Below are 27,436 nucleotides of genomic sequence, written 5' to 3'. Positions count from 1 at the left end.
GTCCAAAAATTAAAAAAAATTGAAGATTAAGGGACAAAAACGAGGAAAATCTAATAAAAAAAGGAAAAAATATATGACTCCTTAAATTTGAGGAAAAACAAAAAAAATACAATACTATGCGTTTTAAAGAGCCAGTAATCTCAACTATTCACCATTTCCGTTTGGCTACTCACCTTCCAAACACCCTGTATATTGTTAATCTAACCTCTTGTGGTTTTGATTTGTTGTTAGTTGTAATGTGATTTGTGTAGGTGTGATTCTAGGTAAAAAGTATTTTATCATCTTTTATAAAGGTTCTTTTTGTAAATCTTATTTTTAGGCAGTAATTTATTTTTAGGCCTGATGATGCTCCGATAGTGGCAAAACACGTGTAGCGTTTAATAATTATATATGTTTAATAGGGCCGTGACTTGAAGTCATATTTTTGTTTGGTTTTTTGGATGATATGTTTCTATTATATTTAAAGAATTTGGAGAGCCAATTTACGTGCCACCTAGCCTCAGCTTGCGCCATCTGTATCTGTCAAACTAAGCGCTATAATTATTTTAAAAAAATTGGGTCTGAAATTACTGGAGCATCTTAAGCCGCTCACAGACGATGTGGCGAACGCCTTCCAACGTTGGACACACAGGCATTTGTCGCATTGTGTGGGAGAGCACCAGGCGATCGGATGTGACCAACGTTCGTCACTCGATACGTTCCGGACACAGTCGGTAAATTTGCCCCACGTCAAAGGATGCTTCCAACGTTTGAAGCAACATTCGTGACCCTCCCACACCATTTGTTGTGTCGACCGGTAAAATCTCGCCTTTCTGTGGCGTGGTGCGGTGGCATTTAATTTTTAATTTTATTTAGTTTGTTTTGGTGTGTTATTTGAGGGAGTTTGTTGTGGTATTTTCTGAGGAGTTAGTACCTATAGTAAAAGGGTAAGTATTTTAAATTTTAAATACCTAATAACTGTAAACGTATAATTATATTATTGTGTTGCCTAAAATTTGTGATGGTCTTTAAAAACTATAGAAAAAGGAAATAACATATTTTTTTTGAGTCTGGTAAACGTAAATATTGATACTTACTTTGAGTATCATTATTATTAGACATAAAATTAAGATGGTGGATAGGTGATTGTATTAAAAATAAAGCAAATTCCATGTATTCCAAATATCCGGTTAAATTTTTAATGTATTGGTACGAAATAAAATGTATTTAATTGAAATAAATAATTATTAAGTACAAATACATATTCAAAACATCTAAGTCAAGTATATTTTTTACTTGAAGTGTCAATTTTTTCAAATTTTTAACTTTATTTTTTCTCTTTTAGGAAGAACATGGATTGAACCAATGAACTCATTATGGAGTTTATACAAGGGTATGAAAAACATCCCATATTATGGAATTACAAGCATCCAGGACACAAGAACAGAAACGCATTACATGATGCATGGACTCAGATTGCAAATGAAATGTCGACTGAGGTACCAGTGGCAGAATTTTAAAAAAAGAAAGAGTCCATAATGTCTACATACAGAACTTTAAGAAAAAAGGTCGTTGATTCTACCACAACGGGCTCAGGCAACAATGATATATATAAACCTTCATGGTTTGCCTACGACGCCATCGACAGGTTTATTAGATCCGCAAGAAATAAATCAGCATCTTTAAGCTCGGAGGTATTTATTATAAAAGATAAGTGACATGAAAAATTATCTAAACTGATCGAAAAAAGTTAAGGATATTGTGTTATCGCTTTTTATTATCATTGTTCTATAAAAAAATTGATATTGTTATTAAAGAGTGATAACAAAATATCCTTAACTTTTTTCGATCAGTTTATTACAGTATAGTATCAAAAAAAGAAATAAAAACTAATTAATGTTGTTTTGCCACGCAACTGCTCCATTGGAAACAAAATATTCAGCATACTCTTTTTGAATTTCTCTAGCTTCTCTAGCTTGAGAAGATTTTCTAGGTTTATTCGGTAAGGGAATTAACGAAGTCATTGAACTGTCTTTACGCCAGGTCCCATCCATTATTTGCCCATTTATCTCAATATCAAATAAACCATTTGGAGTATAGCTATTCCTAGGTGTTTTACTTTTTCTTAAAGTTATGCAGTTGTGTGCATGTCATACAGACTAAAGCTGCTTTTTCGGGCTGCAATAACATAGGAGCCCTAAGAACTCGAAATACGGAAGCTACAATTCCAAAAACGTTCTCAACAACCCTACGTGCCCTACAAAGTCGGTAATTATAAATTCTTTCCATGCTATTTTTTAAGTGAGTTCCAGAATATGGTTTTAATAATGATCTGCTCATTGGAAATGCATCGTCTCCGATGAATACATACGGGACTCGTTTCTCACGACCTATTAATGGCTCCATAGGTGGTAGTGATAGTTCATTTTTAATCATTTTCTTATATAATGTTGTACTTGCAAAAACTCCAGCATTATTCATTCGGCCCTGGGCACCAATATCAACAAATATAAAGTTATAATCATAGTCAACTTAAGCCATTAGCACTATACTAAAGGATTTTTTATAATTAAAATATTCCGATTCACTATTAAATGGAGCCTGCAACACTATATGTTTTCCATCTATTGTGACCAAGCAGTGTGGAAAATTCCAGTAGTATTGAAACCCGTTCGCAATTTTCATCCATTCTTGTTGTGTTTTTGGAATCTGAAAAGAAATAATTTTTAATAATAAAATATACCTAATTATAAATAAATATTATTTTTAAAATATATCTACAAATAACAAAGATACAGAGTGTTCCAAAAAGTTGTAGCCAAACTTTAACAGCAGCTAGTTACTTTAAAAAGAAGAAAAAAAGTTTTTTAAGCAGAAATGGTTCGTTTCTGCGCGCAGCAAGAACAGCACTAGATAATTTAGCTTCAATGGCTCCGCAACCTTCTGCATCGGATGCTCCCGCTTTATTTGGCCAACTCCTCGCAGAGAAGCTAAGAAGACTGTCGCTTCGGACAAGATTAGTGCTTCAAAACAAAATTGATAATTTGGTGTTTGAAGCCGAGTTGAATGAGATTGTAAACCTTATCAACTCATATACTATTTCCAATACACCAAGTTCTTCTTCTAGTCCAGCATTCACCCAACCTCCATCTCCAAATCTACCCTACTCCGATCATCAGTTCCAGTCACCCTCCACCTCTAGCTCAACCAATGTATCAAATAATAATCCTTTATCCTCCCCTTTCCAAAACTCTAGTTGTCAAACCCCTAATAATACAACTACCCAAAATAATAATGAGTCCTCGATATGACTATATTATTCAAGTTTTAACGGCTAAACATATTATTACCAAGTGATACGTATCGTTATGTTCAAATTGTAGGGGCATAAAGTAGACTACTATTTTCGTAGGCTTGTAATAAATAAAGATGGACTTTTACTTTAATGTTTTTTAGTTTTAAAATTAGACCTACTTTGTGCTCCTAAAATTTTAATATAACAATGCGGAACGACTTACATTTATTTCAATAAATAACAGCTGAACATAACATACAACTTACTTTTATTTGATCCTTTAAAGCTTCATTGATGGCCTTACACACTTCTGGCACAATAACGCTGATGGTCTGATTTGATACCTTAAACAAATAGCCAATACTGGTAAAACTGTTGCCAGTCGCTGAAAATCGAAGCGTTATTACTAATCGCTCTTGTATGGAAATGGCCTTTCGCATATTAATATCTTGTTTTAAGATATGTGGCCCAATTTGATTTAAAATGATTTCAAAATCCTCGGCAGACATCCGGCAAAAATTCATAAATTTCCCAGAAGGTTCCTTTTGTAGATCAGCTAGCAAGATTAAGCCGTTGAATCTAAAATTTAATATACCTAATAGTTAAAAAAATGTATGTATCACAGGAATGAGGCGACAATCTTAGAGTCGGAATATTATAAGAAAATGCCAGTAACCTGAGATGCGCCAAAATCCATTTCGTACCATATAAATCGACACTTGGATGCGCGAATGTTGACGCCTGTTGATGTCTCTGGAATTTTCTCATAATATTCCGACTCTACAAAACAAAATCAAAATTCGTAGTCGCCCGTTATTCGTTAGTAGGTACTGGAATTATTAACACAGAAAATTTGAGGTCATAATAAAATTTCATTATTTGTTATTCAAAATAAAATTTAAGAAATATTCAAATAGCTAGGTAACAATTTAAATTAATCGTGCATAAAGTTTTAAATGCATTTCTGCCTTAAAACTGGTATAATTTTTATTGCGCTTTTATAGCTCGATATAGCGCATATCGAATCATACAAACTTTGAAAAGCCTACTTAACCTTATAACTTTCAAAAATCCTATTAAAATAAGTATACTTACTGTCCTCTACTTTTATGTATTGATAACATCCACCAACGCCTTTGACGTCTTAATTTATTTTTTTTCTTTCGTAAATTTTGAGCACAACTCAATACAATAATGCCTGCAGCAATACCGGCTAAAGTTTTAGCTTCCATTTTATTTCACCTAGGTTTAAACTTATATAAATTTAAAAACAAATAATATAAATTTGATGCGCCAGAGCAAACGTTGGAACCAATATGTGTCCAATGTTTCAACTGAAAAGTTCGTAGCATCGTGTGGGAGGTACACTGGCAAAACGCCGTGTGTCGAACGTTGTATCAAACGTTGGGTCGAACGTTGGACCTAACGTTCGCCACATCGTCTGGGAGCGGCTTTATTTGAATTTCAAGACAAAGAAACTAATGTATTTTATTAAATTAGATTTACACTAATAATTATAGAAATAAAGGAAAAGGTACAAATGAATTCTTTTGCCATATTTCGTCCGTAGAATCAATTGCTCATTAAACGGCGAACAGGTATGCACGAATCCATTCGTTCGCTTAATAATGTGTATACGCCTTTACATCGTGACGTTTATCGAAGGGCAGAAATTGTGAAAAAAACAGAGTATTTTCAAAATTTCAAATAATATTTGAGCGAATGTTGATTCTTCTAGAGATTCTGCCTGTCTTGTCCTGTCGATTCATTGTACATTGTCCTTCCGTAAATAATTATTTAAAATTTAATGTTTGTGTTTGCTAACAAACTTAACAAATAATCGCGCCAAAAAGTTGTATTTATGTTTATTATGTGGTTTAATAAATTTTATGATTCAAGCAGATATAGCTTACGTACTTCAGAAAAGTAGAAGATTCAAGTAATGGGTTTGATCTATGGAGAGTTTAAAGTACATGAATATGGATTTTAAGCTATGCCGAACCTGTGGAAAAGCTGGTATTAATTTCATAAATATATTTAGAACTGAAGGTCTGAAAACTAAGCTTGAAACTTGTCTTTCCATTGTTGTAAGTTGTTAATTTATTTACCATACCTATTTTAATGTTGCATAGACAATAAATGCATGCTAATATTAAGTGTGTACTATTAAATGTATAATTTAAACACCACCAAAAATTTACTAAAATAGTGCATATTTTTGTGTTATTTTATTCTGATAAAATTCAAATGGAATGAATATCGTCAATAATAATTAACCAGTATTTAACAAAGATAATCCCACTGACTGGAAAAACTATCATTCAATATAATTTTTATTTTGTTTTCTAGAAGGACCCTATTCCACAAAATAGCTTTTATTTAAAAATATTAAAATCTAATCTAAAAATATTCAAAACATATCACGAACATGTATTAAAAAATATACACAATGTTATTGGTTGAAAAGACTGAAACTTGTTATTATATTCTAATCTAATTTTCATTAATATTTTAAACCTTGTTATTTACCTATATATTATAGTCTCTGAGCAAAATAATTAAAAAATCTGAGATTAAGATTGTAAAAACTGTTTATCATATCTAGCTCATATTTCATATATGATTAATAAAAATGTTTAAATTAGGCTAAATGCTTTTTATATAATCATAGTTAATTTAATAATGATTAAAGTTGCCAAAATGGTTCCAACTGGTAGAACACTCAAGAACAAGTTAACATCTGGGGTCGATGGAAAGCCATAATTCAAAAATACTAAATATATAAGAAGAGCTCTATGCCCTTACTTACAAAGCTGAGAAAAAAAAATCAGTAAATAATACATTATTAACATTAGGAAAAGCTGAATGATCAATCACATCTTGTAAAAATGTAATCAGTACAAAAAGTGATAAAAATATTCTGATCTTGGGAGATCAACAGGACTTTAAATCGAAGAATGTTTTTAGTTATAAGTTTAACCATTTTAAAATGCAATCAATTATTAACCCTCATGCAGAATTTATCTATGTCATAAAGTTTGTAGGACTATTAACCAAAATGTTTGTGCTAAAAAATACTACATTATAATTTATGCAGGTTTGAATGATTTTAGAAATAAAAAATATCCCTTGTTTAAGAACATAATTGCAACACTAAAATGTTTGGTTTTTAAAAATGTTAAAGTTTTGATTATACCCTTACGTCTAATGAAGCAAATATCAGGATATTTAAATTTAACAGGAAACTTAAATTATACATCCAAACATTTGAATCAATTTGTTCAGGATAAATTTTGTTTCATAGATACTAATGTTAGAGGATGATTCTCTTGAGGACGATTAATACTTGCAGTAATATTCTGCAACATATGAATTTTCAATGTAGTAGTAATCTTGTATTTATAAATGTTAATGTATCTGAGTTAGTAGATTTAACTTCGCCTATTATCAAAAGACCAACAAATGAAAAAACACAAGATTTTCAGTTTTACTAATTTTAATTCTGAACATATATTGTCAATATTTCTAATAAACATTCAGTCCTTGTGTAACAAATGTGATGTGTGATGAGCTGCATATTTACTTAGAAAGCATTAATTTTCCTGACCTGCTTCTTATCACTTAGCACTGGCTGCATCCAGAAGAATGCTTTTTTATTATGTTGGCGTACCTTAAGTATATAAGATTGTCTCATTATTCTCCAGATCCAATTCATGGACACACACTTGTTTTAATTAAAGATAGCTATAGGACTGTCTTAGGTGAATTTGCTGCTGTAGACAAATACAATTATTTGTATGAAGAATCTGTATTTGAGTTTGCTTTCTCATTTTGCAAGCAGCATATTTTTTATGTTGTTTGTTTATATTGGTCACCAACAGCCTCTCTAGATGTATTTATACAAAAATTGGACATATTACTCAAACTCAAAAACTCGCAATCAAAAAATGCTTTATTGTCAATATAAACATAGAAGTTGAAGACAAAGCTGAAAATATAATACAATTCACTGACAGTACAATAAGTTATAACAAAACTAGATTAAAACATAAATCATAAAGAATACTTTATCATTAAAAAAATTCCTTTAAACTATAGTAAGCTTTACTGGCAAGAAATTCCTTGGTTTTTATATGTATGCTTTTTTAAGTCTTAAGTTTTCTTATTTCTAGTGGAAGATGATTGAATAATCATATTAATAACCATTTACCATATACAATAGAGCCACATCTAAGTTCAGAGTGAGGAAATGGTAGCCTCAGCAGTTAATTTTGATGAGTGTTGTACTGATTGTTTAATTCTAGTTCATGTTTATATTTTTTTTAAACTAAACAAATTGTTTCCTGTATTATTATCTCAACTACCAGTAAACAGTAAAATTATTCTTGCTGGTGATTTGAATGTAAACAACCTTACTAGATCTCCCAGATCTTTTTAATCTTTTGTCTTCCTATTCCCTGGCTATGTGTGTATACTCCACGTTTTTCTAATGGTTCCAGTATTTTACTTGATTATGTCTGTTTATGTGTCCTGTTTGTCATGTGACATCATCAGTGCTCGTCTGTCTGATCATGAGACAATGTAGCCAAATATCCACTTTCCATTGGTAAATTATGTTACCCTCAGAGGAAATTCAGCCATATTTTTTGCATGAAATATTTTGACCATTTTCACAAAATTTGTTTAGATGTTAACTGATCCGCTTTCTAGATTTCACGTCACTCTCATTCAATAGAGCGTTTCTATTAAGGCAGGTAAAGGAAAAATTGGGAAAAAACCCTGGCCCACACCTGGTCTTCGACGATTTGGAGCTGACCAATGTTGTCTTAATTAATTATCTACGAAAATACTTTCATGATGAGCGGTTTATTGCATACAATAACTATAGATCGATCTATCGAAAGCTTATTAGAGAAAGAGCACTTATTATAGACAATGAATATCATTAGTTTCAAATAGATCAAAGAGAGTTAGAACATAATAAATGAATTGAGAAACAAAAACAACAGAATTTTTAACACACCCAAGGTTGAGTCTCCCTTACCAATTCTTTTGAACTTCCTTAACCATTTCTTTTGTTCTGTTTTTGCCAACAGATATCCCGAACTTAAGACAACTATGTTTGAGTTAAAAAATAAAAATTCTCATGCAAGGTGGAATTTCGCCTCAAGTATGGTTGAAACTACCAACCAGTGCTTTAAAGATCCTAGTATTTGCCATAAACTTCAGCTGGCAAACGACATTTTCCCGTCTTACCTAAACTCAGCTATGGTGATACCTTTCTATAGGAGGGTTAACACAAAGAACCATCAAATTAGAAACATCAAATTCTACCAACCAATTTCCTTACTTTCTACTTTATCTAAGATTGTGGAAAAACTAGTTAAGAATCGAATTCTCAACTACATTCATAGTACTGATGCCATTGCACCAGCCTAGTTTGGCTTCCAGCAGAATAAAAGTACACATGCTATGTGAGTATTAATCCACATCAGGCTGTGGCAGCGGTGTTCTCTGATCTATCCAACTTGAGCCTTTGAATGGGTGTATCATAGAAAACTGCTGGCTAAGCTGGAGTGCTGTGGGTTTTGTGGCCCTACCCGGTGTTGGTTGTCCTCTTATTTTAGCGGGTGTACTCAGGTCACTGTGTCGAATGACATACGGTCACGAGTTTTGGATGTTTAGTCGGGGATCCGTTTTTGGCCCTATTTTATATTTTATTTACATTAATGACGGTACTAGAATCAAGATTGCTGGGAATTTCACCTTATTTGCTGATGATACGTTAATCTCAATGCAAAACACTGTCGCCAAAAATCTCAGCACTATTATTGCAGGTGATCTGAATATTGTAAAAAAAATGGTGGGATGCCAATAGGCTGGTTTTTAATACTGAGAAGACAAGGGTTTTAGAGTTTAACTGTGACTTAGGCAGCCTGTTTTTGAATAATGGTATTATACAGTTATCAGAGTTTATTAAGTTTCAAGGATCATTTGTTGGAGTTGAGTAAAAAAATGTATTCTGGATGTTTTGCTGTGAAAGTGAGGCGGCAGGAGCTTGGCCAACAGTTGGCCAGACTTCTCTACTATTCACTCATTGAATCTTATCTATGATATGGTCTTTTGGGGCTCAGGCTCACAATATCCCCAAAACATGATTTTTGTTTTACAAGTTTGTTTTTTAGATATTAATATTCTTGAAATCTTGAGTTTAGTTGTGGGATGGGATCGAAGGAATAAAAACAAACGTCACTTTATGTACTGGCCAACGTTTCGCAATAATTTTATTGCTTCATCAGGGCCCTAAGGTAACAAAAAAGACACAATAAAAAAGGATTATTATATATAAACAAAATTTAACTTTTTGGGGTTATGTTGATACCACCAAAAAAGAAAAAAACAGAAAAACAAAAAAAAAAAAACAAAATCTTAGATTTGAATTAAAAAAAAAATTACACAACAAAAAAAAAAAAATTATAAAATTGCTTACATAACAGTGTGATTTTGCTTGTCATAAATAATCATGTTTACAGGACACACAGGTAACATAGAATATATAAAATATTATTTTTTTAACAAAAACGGTTTAAATTGATGGGTTGTATCACAGACAGTTGCTTTAAAATTGATTCTACGGTGTACAATAATAATTTAGCAACTAGCCAGAAAAACCGTGTATGCGAGAACACAATAGACGCATTCTTTTTAGTGATAAGAACCAAAACAGTCCCAAAAGTTTACATTTTGATTTGATCTATTAGATTAAAATAAGAAGAACTTAAATTGTCTATATCCGTTCTTTTATTTACCGCATTATTATGTTTTTTTATGTTTATCATTTCGGCTAGAAGTCTCTTTTTAAAAAACTGCTGTTGGCCCATAATTGTAGTCCTGCCAAAATTAAAATTGTGTCCTGTATTTATTTTGTGCTCAGCTAAAGCAGTAGGGTTTTTTTTAAGGGCTAAATTCCTACAATCATACTCATGTTCTTGATCCTTAAGGATGTTAATCCTTATGTGATTTTAAGAAGAAAAGTTCGGATAAAGCTATCTCCTAAACTCGTTAACTTTTCAGATATCAAAAATCTTAAGAAAAAATCGTTTCTTCATCATAACTTTATTAACTTCCTAGATATGTTTATATACACCGTCTAAGTATCAATAGCCATTTTTTCATATAGGAGCTTTTTTTAAAGCTTAACCAGAGGCATCCGGAGAAGAACGTAGACTAAATAGTTTTTTACTATTTAGTCTATTTTGCTACTGCTTTTCTGTAAATTAAAAACAATTTTTTCAATCCATTTTTATTTTAGGGCAAATTTTATTTCTTGACTGTTTTTCGCCCGACATGCGATTACTGCGGAAAAAATAAAAAAACATTTTTATGCATGGTCAATTTATTAGTGAAAAAATTATTTTACCATTACAGTTTAACAATTCTAATTATAGAACTCTCGCGGTACTTTAATATTTTATATACCACTAGACTTCTAAAAAAAAAGTCTAAGTTCTTACTCTTCTTTAAACTCTGTAGCTCAAAAGTTAAGGAAGTTAGGACATAGCATTATTTACACTTTTTTTCTTAAAATCATCTAAGGATTAACACCCTAAAGGATCAGCAACTTATTCTGTAACACCCTGTAATATTCCTATACCTAGCCTTTTAGCTAAGGATTTTAGTTAATTTTACTTGTGTCTTGGCCAATGACTCACATATTTAAGATAAACCTACCTACAAACCAAATTCCAAATGTTTGGAAGACTACCACCCATATTAAAAGAAGAATTTTGACCAGGTTGCCAACTGCAGATCGATCACAGTCCTCTGCAATTTTATAATATTTCTATTGTTCAGTATGGTTTTCCAGAGGTCGATCTTGTATTTACTAATTTATCTTTCTAGTCATCTTTTGAATACATTAATGCCCAGATGTATGGCTTTAGGGTCCCCTTTTTCAAAATTGTAATTTTCGTCAGACTCATGTCAAAGGGTTCATTTTTTCATTTTTGAGCAGGTGTGCCGCAGGGTTCTATTTTTGGTCCGCTTTTATTTTTAATCTATGTAAATGACTTACGTTTTTTGGCATACTAGAGTTATAACTATCCTAAGAGGAATGGTGAATGTTATTCTCTTAGAGATATGGTGTGACAGCAACTTATTATTATTTAATGCTTCAAAAATCAATATTTTGAATGTAATTAGATATTTCTTTGGGTCCACAAATCATTGCTATTACTATAATCTAACAAAGTAAGACAGGTTAGATCGTTTTTCTCCTCGGTAAGGAACTTATCAGTATATACAGTTATTTGCTAATATTATTTTCGATAACACTGGCAGAATACTTATCGGCCTAAGATCTGTTTCTTCATTGGGGTCGCTCTTTTTTACTATTGGCTTGATAACAGCTTTTTTCCAGATAGGTGGAAAATCCTTAAGAATGCAACAGTTAAGAATATTGATCAGGGGATCAATACAATAGGGCAAGCATAATCTTAAATCTTATATGGAAATGTTATATTGCCCTACTGCATTTGTCTTGATTTTATTTATTAAATGAAGATAAATAAAAAAAATAAAAAAACGATGATTGTAGTTTTATCTATAAGAAAAAATGAAAATTTGGTTGCATCATGCCTTAAATTATCATGTATATTTGATTTATAGTATGTAATTTTATCCGGAGATGCAGATGTACTTGTGTTGTTTGAGTTTAGAAAAAAGTTATTTAATCTTTCTGGATCCTGCAAAGATGGCAAATTATAAGTCTTAGTTTTTCTTAGAATGTTTAACTGTTTTGCAGATGTCCAGAGTTCTTTCCCACTCTTTTGTGTCATTTGATTAAAATTTTTGATTTGATTGTCATTTGGCGTTCCATATAGAGTTTTATGACAAAGGGGAGCATGTTTGTTCATCAAGTTAGTAGTAAGTTATTAAATAAGAACAGTTTACTGTTAGCATCATCAGTGATGTATATTTCATGCCATGGAATATTTAAAGCATCAGATTCAAAATTTATTTTATTAATATTCTTATAATCTCTATATGATATAGTTTTTTTGAACATTTTTTGCGAGGTATATTAAAGTTTCCGTGTTTAATGTTGTGATCTGAAACGGTTTCTGATATTTCTACCGTCGACTTAGAGCTTATTAGGTTATCTAGATTAGTCAACATTAAAATCTATTAGTGTTTTAGTATTTGCTTCTGTATTTATACAGGTTGGCCCTGTTATAAAAATTTGTTTCAGATTAAAGTTTCCAGCAATGCTCTGGACACATATTTTCTGCAGAGAATCTTGCAAAAAATGTATGTTAATTTTGCCTATAATAATAAAGTTATCGTGAGTTATATTTTTTTCCATTAGAAATCTTCAAATATATTTATAAACTGTTGCGAATTAGAGGAAATTTAATTTAAGGTGATCTATACACACAAACAAAAATAAATATTTCAGAGTTAATTTTAAATTTTATGCTTGAAGATTCCAACAACCCTATCGATGCGGTATTAACGAACTCAAATTGGAGGTTCTTGTTTCTCTACACTCCGACCAATCCTGTCTTTCCTTATGAATGTGAAACCCGGTATTTCATATATTTGAGAAGAAATATTTTCAGACAACCAATGTTTCAGTAAGCTCAATTATGTCAAATTTATAATAATTCATATAATAATATATCATATAATATAAAGGGTGATTCATTAAGAATGGGCAATCTCTGAACTGGAGATACTGCACACCAAAATATGGCGATCTTAATCATTTTGTACTTTTAAGCAGTATCATCTTGATAATTGGCGACTTTATATGTTTTGACATGAAAATTACGAATTTTGTGCTGAATTTAGCATTATTTATACAGGGCGTTAGTTACACACTGTTACTTAGGTAAATTACAACATATCTTTTTTGCCTAATCAGTTATGGCTAAAACGACTAGAAAATCTAAAAGGCAGTTCAATTTTGAATAAAAAAGGTACTCTTGTTTATTTCATGTAAGTCTATCAGTTTTTAAGTTATTTGCATTTTAAACATTTAGAGTAAAAAATCCTAAGCCACCCTTATTACATCGGCTTAATAGAAATTTAATATTTAGTAATTCTTTGATGGAATTAATTGTATTTTTGTAAACTATGTCCTTCATGTGTGACCATATTGAGAAGTCTAGAGGATTTAAGTCTGGTGTAAGTACTTCTAGGTGGCCAAACAAATTCACTGCTACGCCTAATCCACCAGTGAGGAAAATGTTCATTCAGGTATCGCCGTACTGGCAGAGAAAAATGTGGCGGCGTCCCGTCTTACATAAACCACATGTTCCGCCTTACGGTTAGTGGTACATCTTCTAGTAATAGGTTTAACTGTTGTTCAAGGAAGTTTAAATAGAGAGGCCCGTTTAGATTAGGAGGAGGTCGCCGGGTCTTCCACCGGACGACTAGGGCTGGGCTTCCACCCACACTCAGCGGCACGGTACTTCAGCAGGTAGCCCACACCACTGGTCCTGGTGCAGCTCCCAAGAGAAGAGAAGTCTATTTTCTCGCTAACGGAGCTGCGCGGTGTGAGGATAAGGGTAGAAGCCCAAAGGAACAACTCCAGGAGGATACAGTGCCACAGGTGTCAACTCCATGGACACGCCCAGGCCAGGTGCACGGCGGCACACAAGTGCGTGTTGCTAACTTCACGCCACCGCCGAGTGCACCAAACCACGCGACCAGCCGGCCACATGTGCCATTTGTGGAGGCCCGCACACCGCCAACTACCTGGGATGCCCCAGGAATCCGAAGGAGATCTTGATGGCAAAAGCTGCCACACGGGATCGCCCGTTTACCTGGGGCACCCAGGACAACAGCCACCTCGCCGCACCCTCCACGTCTCAGCAACAAGCCGCAGCTGCCGTCCCTCCTCCGCTAGGTACAGACCCGAACGTCATGCTGCATGCCACACTCCACGCAAAGGCCACCTGCTCTTTGCAAAAAGTAGCCATTTCCTTAGTTTTTAAGAAATATTCTAGTTAGTTAAGTAGGCATGAATCTTTATGATTAACCTGTACATATGCAAAATAAATGTCAGTTTCAAAGTATAGATTAGGAGGAAGTTCAAAAGGACCAATAAAAAAAGCAGATATCACACCACACCAAATATTTACCTTGAATTTGTGCTGAAAATTTCGTTCCTTTAAAGCATGTGGATTTTCGGAGTCCCACAAATTATTGTTTTTCCAATTAAAAACACCTCGTCTGGTAAACGTCGCTCATCGGTGAAAAGAAGGTCATTAAGAAATTCCTGGTTTTCGGATTGTTTATCTACCATAAATTGCGCAAACTGTAGGCAAACTGGTAATTCTTGAGGTAGCAAATTTTGGACAGGAGTATAATGATATGGACGGAGATTCTCTTTCTTAAAAATTCTTCAGCTAGACGATTGGCTTATTCCTGTTGCCGTACTTAACCGACGAGTACTGAGATCTGGATTCCGAAATACGAGCTAAAACCTCTTCTTCATCATCGACGTTGATATTTTTTGGAGCACCATTTAAGGTTTTAGGACGAAAACACCCTGTTTCGCCTAGGCAGGTATAAATACGTCTGAGCAGTTTGTGATTGGGTTGTCTTCGATTTGGGTATAATTCTAAATACCTTCTGGCTGCATCAAGTCCACTATAATTTGACTGAGCAAAAACGCAAATCATATCACGCATTTCACTGTTGGAATATTCATTATGACGTGGCATTTTCTAATTTTAGAATTTTTCCTGCGGATAATACACTCTTACTTAGTTAATTAAGTTTAGTTTAGCTAAATTTAACTAAGTTTAGATAAGTGCTGACACAAGCCTACTTGAAAAAAAGTTAATGTAATAACGGTGGCTCGCTTGTTTAAAAGACTTCGAAAGACCTTTTAACAAGCTATTACTCCATACCCCTGACCATTTAAAATTTTTAAGGGGATGGTCCTGGGGGGCAATGGGTGAGAGGAAGTGCAGTAATTTTAGGTTAGAAAGTTTTCCCCACTTGACAAACCTTTTGACGTATTTCGGCGTTTTTTTTAAACAGTGATTTTCGATAAATCCGTGGTGGGAAGTTTTCAAATGAACACCCTGTATAATAAACCGTTCGTCATATGACTTAGGGGTAAAAAAAATATGGGGTAAATCGGTCATGAAGAATCGATGGAAAATATTTTCAATTTCTAAAAATAACCATCAGAGGCGTCTTAAATAAACTTAAATTTTAAAATTGCATTTTCTGTTGCAATTTCGAATAATAACTACTTTTTTTCACATTTTTAAAGAGATCCAGTCTATTTATCATTTTTGTAAAGAAAAACTTTTACAATTTATTATAGAAAACAAAATATACGAGCCATCCGAAAGGCAGGTTCTTTTAAATTCTTCCCTAAAATTAGATTTACAACATTTTTGGGTCGGAAAATAACATAATGACATGCAAAGATTCAGAAGAATTGAGGCATAAATGTAGTTACGGTTCCAGCTCTGAGCAGAGGCATTTTAGGGTACATGTTTATAAGAAAAAAAGTCTTATTTTTTTACTCCAACAATACGGTCTTAAAATATGTGCACCGAATTTTGCAATACCCTGTATATGTTTTGTAGTGTTCTATAATTAATAGTTTTTCAATATTATATAAAAATTTCTGTATAAAAATTAATGTTTAATGTAAATGTAATTAGATTATTAATTTTAATTATTATTCCACGAAGATCAATGAAATTGTAATTATTTTTCAGGTCTCAGAGCATAGCCTTCTACCACATTTCATATGTCCAGAATGTCTTTCATCTATAGAAAACTTTTATGTTTTTAAAAAGTGCTGTCTTCAAAACATCATTATCTTAGAAAACCACTTTAACACAGTGGATTCCTGTCTCAAAACCAAACAAAGGCAAGAAAAAAGCTGCCAAGTTTCATTGCCAGAAATTAAAGAAATATCAACTCAAACAGAAAATGTTCTAGTAAAAGTCTGTCACTCAGGCGGAAATAATTTTCAGTTAATGGATCAAATTGTAACTTACAATGGAAAATCGTCAAACGGTTTGGTAAATTATAGTGGTGTTGATTCTGAAAGTTCAGGTTCAGAAAACCCAAACGATACGCGCTCAAACATTGATCAAGTAACCGATAGTAAAAAATTAACAAAATTCCAATTATTTGACGATTTACTCGATGGATCATCAACTAATAATGCAGCAGAGTCGGCCTATGAAGGAGGCTTAGTTTTAGAACACTGCTTAAATGACAGCGCTGAAATTCAAAATATGAAAAAACGTAAAAGCAACACTTTTAATGAAAACTTCTTTGAGTGTGAGGACAATTTAAAATATACGAGTAAAAAAAAACGTAGTTCACCCAATAAATGTGACAAAAGTGATAGTGTTAATTTATGGGATCAAACGACATTTCAAATTAACTTAAAGGGTGTTACTACAGAGAAAGGAAATGAGGTAAGAATAAGAATATATTTAGTATCTGCTATATATCTAGTATAAGAATAGTATTATAACATAATATATTGTTTCTTATTATTATGATCGCCGTATCAGTGTCAAAAGCTACTACATATTTTGATGTTAGGGGAAACTGTTGTACCTTAGGCCACTTTTCACCATTTTTTGTAACTATAATCTTGTGTTTAAATAGGTCAGCTGTTGTTTATACATTTTAGTACAAAATGACATTTGAAAATTTGGGATATCGACTTCACAAAACATTTTAAGAAATACAATACAAAACTATTGCAAAGTGGTCTTTTGGGACATGCATTTTGTACCTCGGTCCAAGCCGGTCAAGTATAAAACAATAGGTAGAAGCAATAATAATTGTTTTTTTTTTTTTTTTAATCATATGCCTTAGCTTTGAAGAAGATTAGTATATGCATATTTCTTCATCACCACTGTCTTCATTATCAGTTGATACTAGAGACATCACTTTAGAGTCATCAGACAAGGAACTTGTTACTTCTTTATTCTTTTTTTTTTGTCTTTTAATTTATTTAAAGTTTGTCCTAAATTTTTAGATGCCTTTTTGACTTTTTTAAGTTTTTCGTTTTTCAGTTTTTGTTCTTTGAGTTTATCAGTAGTATTTATCGTTCGTTCTGGCTATCGCCTTCCTTTCCTTTTATTCTTCTTGCGATCTTTGGCCTTAGGGTAAGGCTGAAAGTTTTCTGGAGTAAGCAATGAGGATAACGAACCTTTGTCTTGTCGTCTCAGGAACTGTAGATAAAAGCGGAGCAGAAGAACAGCAAGTTAAAGTTAAGGGTCTAGGATCTGGAGATGCATCAGTAACTGGATGTAAGGGTGAAGACGTAGATGGCACCTAATATGAGAATATAAGAATAACGAAGAGGATAATGAACCTATTGCTGAAGACAAATCAGGATTAGCAGAAAGGATTGATCCAACTTCGTTAGTGTAGGTAGAAGTCCCTTGAGTGTTTGCAGGCGTACCGGTCACTTAGGAACAAAAAAAATCATCCTCAGTTAAGATGTCGTCATTGGACCAGAATATTAAAGGCATATATTTGTATAAAGGCATGAGAGGATGTACTCTGGTCTATGCATCGAATTCCTCTTCATCTGAAACTACTTCATTTTGTTTCTGTATTTTTATAATTTTGGGATATATATAATATATTAAACACTCGCCGCTTCCCTGTAGGTCATTTTTTTGGGATCATCGGAACTCACACTGTGGACTGGGTTCGTTATCGGCTCGCTAGGAAGCAGCACTATCCAGTTAGGCGAAGTGGTCGAAGGTACACTATGGTCTACATACAACAGTTTTCCTTTACACCCTGTAAATAAAACTTGAGTCCATATAGCTTGAGTACAATCTGTAAAGCAGTAAGATTTAGGAGGAAAATTTTCAGATAAAAGTGACTATACATATCCACTTTTATCTGAAAATATTATATAATAAAATTTTATGTATACAGGGTGTCCCGGTTCATGTGGGAAATCTCTCGGATTCAGGTAGAACAACGAAAAATAATACCGAACGTTCCTATAAAAAAAAATCCTACAGGCCTTCTTTACGAAGATACAGCCTCCTAAAGAACGCTGCTGGAAATTGCTTTTTCATAAATTACTTTTAAACTACCCGGTAGAATTTAATAAAAATTTTAGGTGATGAACACTATTAGGGACCTCTTAAAATGACATCCTTAAAATACATTTACCTTGTTTAATTTACCAGGGGCGGACTAGGTTGTACACTTTAATGCGTATATTTTTAATACCCTGTATGTTAAAGTCTAAAAAAAAAGTACTCTTGTTCATTATCGATAAAATAAACCGTTTTGGAGGAAAAAAATAATAAACGAGCCAATGTTTTTTTTTTTTTTTTTTTTTTTTAAACGAGATAAGTACGCTAGTTATTTAAAGAACAGAAATTTCGATGTAAGTCATTTAATTTAAAATAATACATGTTCCTGAAAATACAGTGGTGTCCTAAAAAATACTTTTAGAAAATAATAAAAAATCCTATGATGAGTGTATGTTTTTAAATTAGAAAAAACAACTTACAAAAAAATGCCAAAAACCAAATATGTAAACAAAAGTTAAATTCTTCAATACGAGCAATAAACAATTAATTATTAAAAACTTCATAAGTAGGTTCGACGTCGGCTCCGTGAACTCTAAGGCCGGGTATACACGATCCGGTATGAACGGTCCGGCGAAAACGGTCCGGCGCCGGATCGTCACGACAACACATAGGTTTTAATAGAAGACGATACATGGATGCGTCAATGCCGGATCGACGGATCAGCGCCGCAGCTTGCTGCGGCAAGACCGCGCGCCGGATAACCAGATCATCCTGGGCAACACACGTACTTCAATGTATCGCGATATACGTTCCGGTTGTAACGCGCGTTTTTAGTTATTTTCACCCAAATTATTACATTATATATCTTGTTTTAACACAGTCAACAATTCGCCAAATGATTTTTTAGACATTCTGTAATAATTAAAAAACTTATTATGATACTGCCGAATATTTGTATGAAATTTGTCGATTTTTTTCTACACCACTTTCAAAATATGGATGCCTTCAATGTTTTCACGTTATACTGACTCTCGCAAAAAATCTTTTGCTTCAAGACCACAAATAATTCTTGATGAAGAATCTTGCAATGAAAACATTATTTCCCGATGAAAGTCTCGAAGCAATCAAATTTTTGAATTTTTTTTAATACCTATCCGTTTTTAACGCAGTGTGTATCGCGTATATCCTATGCGGTAGAAACGCATCCGTTTCTACCGCATCCGTTGAAACCGGATCGTGTATACCCGCACTAACACATTCGCGGGACGACGAATAGAGGACTGCTGCACTCGCCACAATAACCCAAGATTGTTTTTTATATTATCACAATGAAATGTAATTCTTTGGAGCAGTTCTTCCCGAGTATCGACTGGGGTGGAATACACCAAGGTTTTGAGGTGACCCCATAGATAAAAATCTAATGGCGTTAGATCGGGAGACCGAGGAGGCCAAGCAACAGGTCTTCCTCTACCTATTTAACGGTTTTCAAAAGTATTATTTAAGTGGTGTCTTACAGCAAGGCTAAAATGGGATGGGGCTCCATCATGCATAAAATACATATCTCGGCGGGTTGCAAAGGGCAAATCTTCTAATAAATCTGGAAGATTGTTCTGGAGGAACTCCAAATAAAGTTCTCCGTTTAAACGTGGTGGCAGTTTAAATGGCCCAATCAAAAAATTGCCAATAATTCCTGCCCAGATATTTATTGATTGGAATTGATGTAGATGATGAGAAATAATAGTATCACGGGGATTTTCATCAGCCGATACATGGGAGTTATGTAAGTTTTCAATTCCATTTTTGGTAAACCCTGCTTTATCCGTAAAAAGAATCGTGCTGATAAAGTTAGGGTTATTTCGCTGCTGATCTAACAGCCAGTTTGCGAAGTGTATTCTAGGAGCAAAATCTCTGGGCAGTAGTTCATGCACTTTTTGTAAGTGATATGGGTACAACAGTTGTTCGTGAAGTACCATATGTACAATTGTTTTGGACGAATGACGCTGAGCGGCTAATTTTCGAGTACTCGTAGGAATGTCAGCTACAGCGTCTAAAATATTTTCTTCCAATTGCACTGTACGTGCTGTTCTCCTCCGACTACCATTATTCTTTTTTTTTCAAAACATCCTAAAATTGCATTAAGGAAATTTAATAGTATTACCCCATTAAGTGGAAAACAGAAACCTACACCAGTTTCCCTTAGACGTTGATCAACACGTTGAAATGTTTTCTGATCCGGAATAATGCGATTGGGAAATTTTTCTTCGTACAATCTTTTTGCTTCCAATGTATTGCAAGACGCCAGACCATACATAAGATGCATATCTGCATACTCAATAAAAGTAAACTCCATATTTTGGCGTAATTTAAATTAAAAGATACCAAAAAATACAAAAATTAAAAAAATATCAAATAAAGGATGAATATGTTGACAAAGATTAGGTTTAAATGATAGGTATTTGCTAAATTTGGAGTATAGCAACGTTTGTAACAATAATGCGTTCAAAAATGCCAAAATTCCAATAAATAAGTCAGGTACAATACAATTGGTTTATTCTTTTTTTTAGTTTTTTTTATGTTTAGTTTTTATCTTAAGAATAACAAAAAAGAAATAAACGTAAAATAAATAAGAAATATTTTGTAAAAGTATTTTTTAGGACACCACAGTATTTTTAGGAACATGTATTTTTTTTAAATTAAATGACTTACATCGAAATTTTCTGGTCTTTGAATAACTGGCGTACTTATCTCATTATAAAAAAAATAAAAAAAAAAACATTGGCTCGTTTATTTTTTTTCTCCAAAACGGTTAATTTTATTGATAATGAACAAGAGTATCTTTTTTTAGCCTAGGGTTTAAGGTATCCAAATTAATTTTAGACTTTAACATACAGGGTGTTAAAAATATACGCATTAAAGTATACAACCTAGTCCGCCCCTGGTAAAGTAAACAAGGTAAATGTATTTTAAGGATGTCATTTTAAGAGGTCCCTAATAGTGTTCATCACCTAAAATTTTTATGCATTTTTTTCCACATTTTCAAATGCATTTCAAGCTTAATGATTTGTGTCGAGGGACGTCCCTTCTGACAATAATTTAATATAATAACAATAATTTATAGTAACACAAACTATGTGGTTTTAACTAACTGGTTTTCGTTTATTAATATGCACGTAAATTTGAATTTTAGAACTAAAATAGTTTCTAGTATAACTTAAAATACCGGTAGATCAATTTAGGATTATTTGGTTTTTATTTGTCATATTATGTGGATCTAACTTATTAAAAAAGCTAAAACGTAATTCTATAAAAATCTTGCTCTAGATTATATTAACACTATTCTTTTTTTTTAATAATTATATATGAAAAATAGCCTAATTATTTATTTATTTAAATAGGATATAAGTGAATTTCAAACACCTCCTCAACGCTGTGACCTTTGCAGTATGGAATTAACAGACTCCGATACACTTATAGAACATATAAAAACTGCTCATACTATCCAAGATGTTAGTCATCAAAATGAAACCTTGTTAGAATCCCAGAAAGACTCAGAGTCTCACACTACCAGTGCAATTGAAAAGTATCCGAGTCTCTGGAAAATTTTTCAACTGAAGCATAGAGTATCATTTGGTAAATATATAGTAATAATAATAATAATAAATAATTTTATTGTTCCAATTAATTATAACAATTTTGCAAATACAAAACAAAAATATATAAATGAAACAAATGGCCTCTATAGTCAGCTCTATTGTCTCCGAAAGGAAAGGCTGTTAAAGCCGTAGAAAAATTCTAAGCCGTACTTACATTTAGTTACCTAACCTAAGCCTACTAAAACCCAATATATTAATGAAAAGCTAGATGACTCGGTCCATTATGTTTAGCGGTACAGAGATAATACATAGTAAAACTGTTAAGCTCTGGTCAAAAAAAATAAAAAAATTGTCTGTAAGTTATATATCATATTCCTTATAAATCTAAATAGTAAAAGTAAAAAAATATAAAATTATGATATTACCACATCATTATTTCATATTTAACGTTTCAGCATTTTAGCCGATTTAACCTTTTTATATTAATTGTTTTAAAAAATCAGTTCTTAATTAACAAAAATAGAAACGACTAATCAGTTCTGATTAGTCGTTTTCTATTTGAATAAAGTTTTTTAAAAAAATAAGTTTCGTCGCATCACTATATAATTTGTATATACGAGGGCGGGTCAATAAGTCCGTGACTTTTTGGATAAAAGACAGGTTTTTATATAAAAAGTTATTTTATTTTTCAACATAGACTCCTTTGAGTTCTATACACTTAGTCCAACGTTTCTCCAATTTTTTTATCCCTTCGGAAAAATATGATTTGTCGAGGTCATCAAAATAGGCATTTGTTTGAGAGATGATTTCGTCGTTGGAGTCAAATCTCTTTCCGCCGAGCCATTTCTTTAAGTTTGGGAATAGGAAATAGTCACTGAGGGCTAAATCTGGAGAATAGGGCGGATGAGGAAGTAATTCGTAACCTAATTCATGGATTTTTGCCATGGAAACTGCACATGTGTGGACCCTTTCATTGTCCTGGTGGAAAAGAACTTTTTTTTTGGCCAAATGTGGTCCTTTTTTTTAGTTCCTCATTGAATCTATCCAATAAGTTGGTATAATATTCTCCATTTATTGTTTTCCCCCTTTTGAAGATAGTCAATGTGGATTATACCGCGTGCATCCCAAAAAACGGTCGCCATGACTTTATTGGCTGACAAACCCACCTTTGCCTTCTTGGGCGCCGATTCACCCCGAGAAATCCACTGTTTTGACTGCTGTTTGGTGTCCGGCGTGTTGTGGTGGATCCACGTTTCGTCCACGGTGACGAAACGACGCAAAAATTCGTCCATATTGCGGTTGAATAACGCCAAACACTCCTGGGAAATTGTCACACGGTTGCGTTTGTGGTCGATTGTGAGCAAACGCGGCACCTACCTTGCCGAAAGCTTTCTCATACCCAAATGATCATTCAAAATTGAAACTACCGAACCATGTGAGATACCTATGGCTTCCACAATCTCTCTCACTTTCAATCTCCGATCGACTAAAACCATATCGTGAATTTTTTCGATTGTTTTGGATGTAGAGACCTCGACTGGGCGTCCAGAACGTTCGGCATCTTCCATGCTTGTACGGCCACATCGAAATTCAGTAAACCACTTCTTTACCATGGAAATGGATGGTGCAGAGTCCCCATAATATTTATCAAGCTTAGCCTTGGTTTGAGTGATGGTTTTTTTCCGTAAAAAATAATGCTTAATGAGCACACGAAATTCACTTTTTTCCATTTTCATCTTAAAACGAGTGGTAGTCTGCTATCAACAGCTGTCAAACACAAACTCAATGACGCAGCTTGTTCAAATTTTGACAGGCGTCAACTGACAGTTCTCTGTTGACAGGAGCAGAGTTGCCATTTCCATTAAAGGGCGGGAAATTCAAAAAGTCACGGACTTATTGACCTGCCCTCGTACTATCTCATTTTCTCTGAAATGCATATAAACGCCCATAAAACCTTACTCACTGAGAAGCTGCTGTCTAATCCTTGTTTTGAAACAGGATAAAGATGTGTTAAAATGAGTAACTTGAAATTTATTTACGGTTGACACTATGTTATAAGAGAATCCTCTTTTAAAAAGTTCCTTATTGTGCTTGGGGATCGTAAGGATGTGCTTTCTACATATATTTATATTATGAAAACAGTTTTCTAAACAATTTTCCTACTGAGATAGATAGTACATATATACTGAAATTTAATGATGTTATAAAACAGACAAGCCGAGTGCAGCACACGTATATTGAACATTGACAACCAGCTAAGTTCCTTAAGCTTATGTGATACGTGTTCGCCACGTCTTATGCCACATATAAAACGTATGCATGAGTTTTGAACTTTTTGCACTATCCGGGTCTGTGTTGTATCCAGAAAAGGACCATAAACACTATCCGCGAAGTTAAAGTGTGATAGTATGAGTGCGTCACATAGTTCAATTTTGGTTTTCTTTTCTAAGTAATGCCTATGAGGAAAAAGAGATTTAAGGGCGCAGTAGGACTTTTTAATACAAGCTGTTATGTATTCGGTAAATTTAAGTTTAGTGTCACAAATTAAACCCAGGTTTTTAGAGGAATTTTTAAAAGAAATATTAGCGTTTCCGATACTTAATCCAACTGACCCAAGATATTTTCACGTAGTTTATCATTAAAAAATAATAATGCCACCGATTTCAAGGAGTTCAACCTCAGCATGTGACCCTCGGACACCTCACAAAGCGCCCGAAGATCCGTATTTATTCTAAGGTTAGCCTCTGTCGCATTTTCTGGCTTAAAAGAGTATAAAATTTAAGTGTCGTCGGCATATAAATGATAATCACAATGGCGAATAGAATTAATAAAATTAGACGTGTAAATTTTAAAAAGAAGGGGACCTAAGACACTTTCCTGTGGGACACCTGAGTGTAAAGTCATTACCTCAGAGTATTTCCCATCAACTAATACCCTCTGCATCCTGTTATTTAGAAAATATTGAATCATAGATTGGGCATTAAACCGAAAACCAATATAAACTAAAATACTCAACAAAACATCATGATTTAACAGGTCAAAAGCTTGTGAATAGTCTAGAAGTCCCAGAACGCTCGCTTTGCTGTTATCCAATTCCCCATTAATACGGTCTATAATCTCAGCCAACGCAGTTGTACACCTATGTCCACGTCGAAATCCTGACTGCTTTTCTGGCAAAATATTATTACTTGAAATAAAGACAGAAATTTGCATTGCCATAACTTTCTCTAAAATTTTGGACATAGCTGGTAGGATGGAAATAGATCTTAGCTGTCCATAGTCATTGGCTCATTTACTTTTGGAAAAGGAATAGCAATGGCCAACTTCCAAGCACTCGGAAATGTTGAGAATCGTAAACAATAATTAATTAAATGTTTTATATAAGGAATGATAGGCCAGCACAATATTAAAGTAGTACTGTTAATATCATCGCTTCCAGAAGCCATATATTTCATCTCAAGCACAATATTGGAAATTGTATCCTCTGTTACCTCCGTGAACCAAAATTCCTGATTGACTTTTTTATTATTCTTGTAAAATTCTAAAAGGTCTTTGTTAGGAGCAGAGTTTGAATTTGTTGTGCTAACAAAATGTGAATTATCTCGTTAGGTTTTTTTAAATGAGCCGGAAGTGAATTTATTTTCTATTCACAACATTATTTTTTTTAAAAACAGCTCACTTTTGTCTAGAGTTACAACTTTGGAATTTTATATTTAGGTATGATTTTTTTCTGCGCGATATGCTGTTGTAAAAGTATTACGAAGCTGTTTGTAATATTCCCAATGTTGAGGTAAATGTGTAAGGCGAAATCGATTTAGTGCATAATTTCTTAGTCTTTTTAATAATTTAAGATTATCAGTAAACCATGGACAGTATGGTTTAGAACCAACTTGTTTTATTATTTTAAGAGGTGCATGTTTATTAATTAAGGTAGTTAATTTAGTGGAAATAAAATTAACTTTTTCATCCACTGTATCCAAAATATAAATAGCATTCCACTTAATTGCGTCCAAGTCCTGCTGAAATTGATTCATATTAATCCTTTTGAAATTTCTCAAAGTTTCATTAATACTTTCTGATGGAACCAGATCCTGATCAAGCAATGTACATGTTGTAAGATAATGATCACAAATATTTATATCTTTCACCTCAACACAAATTCTAAGGTCACTGTTAAAACAAAATTAAGCTCCCGCTATTTTAAGTCAATCTAGTTGGTTCAGAGGTATACTGAGTAAGATTAAATGTTCCCAAGATTTTATTTAAAGCCACAGTATTAGTAGAGTATTCATTAAAAAAATTAATATTAAAATCACCCAGGCACAATACTTTATTATAAGTTGTGTAAAAGCGCAACAAAGCGTCTTTAAAGCAGGATAAAAAATCATTACAATTAGTATTAGGAGGCCTATAAATTACACCCAAGATAAGAGGCGAGCTGTCATCAATAAGCAGGCTAATCCATAGGTGTTCAATATATCCTAAACTCTCCCTTTTACAGACCGAAAATTTAAGGCCATTTTTAATATAAATAGCAACTCCGCCTCCTCGGGTGGGTCTATTAAGTCTCAACATTTGATATCCCTCAATATAAACTACATCAAGAACATCACCAGACAGCCAGCTCTCAGTAGAACCAAATATATCATAAAATATATAATAACATTCTATACATATAATAATACACATATAAAATATATAACACTAAATATACATAAAATATATTTTAATTTTTTCAATTGGCTTATTTGTACCATGTTACTGTGTAACTTGGTATAAATTCGTTAATGAATAAAAGGATTTATTTTTAGCCGCATAGTGTTTGCAATACATTTTATCTTGCGATGACATGTAACATTTACTATTACCAACTTTATTTTATTATGTTATGTATGTATGTCACCCAATTTTTAGATTCTTTAGACTATTCTAGACATATTTTCATGTATAATATCCTATACCTATTTTTGATGTTAATGGCAAAAAATGAGGGGTAAAATTTTAAATCTTCGAAAGACATCTTCAGGCCCGTGACTCAAGGTAGTGTCAGATTTTTATAGACCGAAAAACTCGCCTTAGGGGAACAAAGTAGGTGAACATTAATTCTATCCTAGAATTGGGTCTGCTATTTCTTTTCGTTTAATGATATTACATTAACTTCCAGATCGCCGGGGAAATGAGCAACTTTTGCGACTATTGGGTTTGGGTCTAGCGTACCAGTTTTTCTGCAACTTGTCGATCGGGATTGGATCTCCTGTTCTATGGCTTTTTTTCACATTATAGATGAACCATAAAACATATAATGGACTGCGCTACCGAGGCCAGTATTTTTCTGCAGGTTATTTATTTATATATATATTTGATAGCTTGACTTCTGCAGCTCTTTCCTGGAACTTTTTAGGTGCGCCGAAAGGTCTTTTTTTTCTAAAGTCCTACTGCCTGTCCATTAATCGATTAAGTGAGAGATGTTCTATAGATTTAGCTATATGGAGTTTCTTTTCATCTGC

The 27,436-nt window shown here is 33.1% G+C and overlaps 2 protein-coding genes across 4 annotated transcripts in view; one reads left to right on the top strand and one right to left on the bottom strand.

The window, feature by feature from the left end:
- Positions 1 to 2,001: 2,001 nt before the first annotated feature.
- LOC126750463 (uncharacterized) lies at positions 2,002 to 4,587 on the bottom strand. Its single transcript, XM_050460089.1, has 3 exons — positions 4,370 to 4,587; positions 3,541 to 3,853; positions 2,002 to 2,688 (listed from the first exon to the last, which is right to left on the bottom strand). The coding sequence occupies exons 1-3, from the start codon at positions 4,504 to 4,506 to the stop codon at positions 2,512 to 2,514; spliced, it is 627 nt and encodes a 208-aa protein (XP_050316046.1). The 5' UTR covers positions 4,507 to 4,587; the 3' UTR covers positions 2,002 to 2,511.
- Positions 4,588 to 4,958: 371 nt separating this feature from the next.
- The window catches only part of LOC126748526 (zinc finger protein 26-like), a 111,685-nt gene continuing 89,207 nt past the window's right edge, over positions 4,959 to 27,436 (top strand). For all 3 annotated transcript variants that reach the window (XR_007664756.1, XR_007664755.1, XM_050457822.1), the window contains exons 1-3: positions 4,959 to 5,361; positions 16,024 to 16,737; positions 21,732 to 21,966. Coding sequence is in view for 1 of the 3 variants with exons in the window: in XM_050457822.1 (XP_050313779.1) it covers positions 5,230 to 5,361; positions 16,024 to 16,737; positions 21,732 to 21,966 (1,081 nt within the window). In the remaining 2 variants the exon portion in view is untranslated. The remainder of the gene's footprint in view (positions 5,362 to 16,023; positions 16,738 to 21,731; positions 21,967 to 27,436) is intronic.

The sequence above is a fragment of the Anthonomus grandis genome, chromosome 2, assembly GCF_022605725.1.
Source record: "Anthonomus grandis grandis chromosome 2, icAntGran1.3, whole genome shotgun sequence".
Lineage (NCBI taxonomy): Eukaryota > Metazoa > Arthropoda > Insecta > Coleoptera > Curculionidae > Anthonomus > Anthonomus grandis.
Note: the sequence above shows the minus strand (reverse complement) of the source record. Positions and strands in the feature narration are given on the sequence as shown.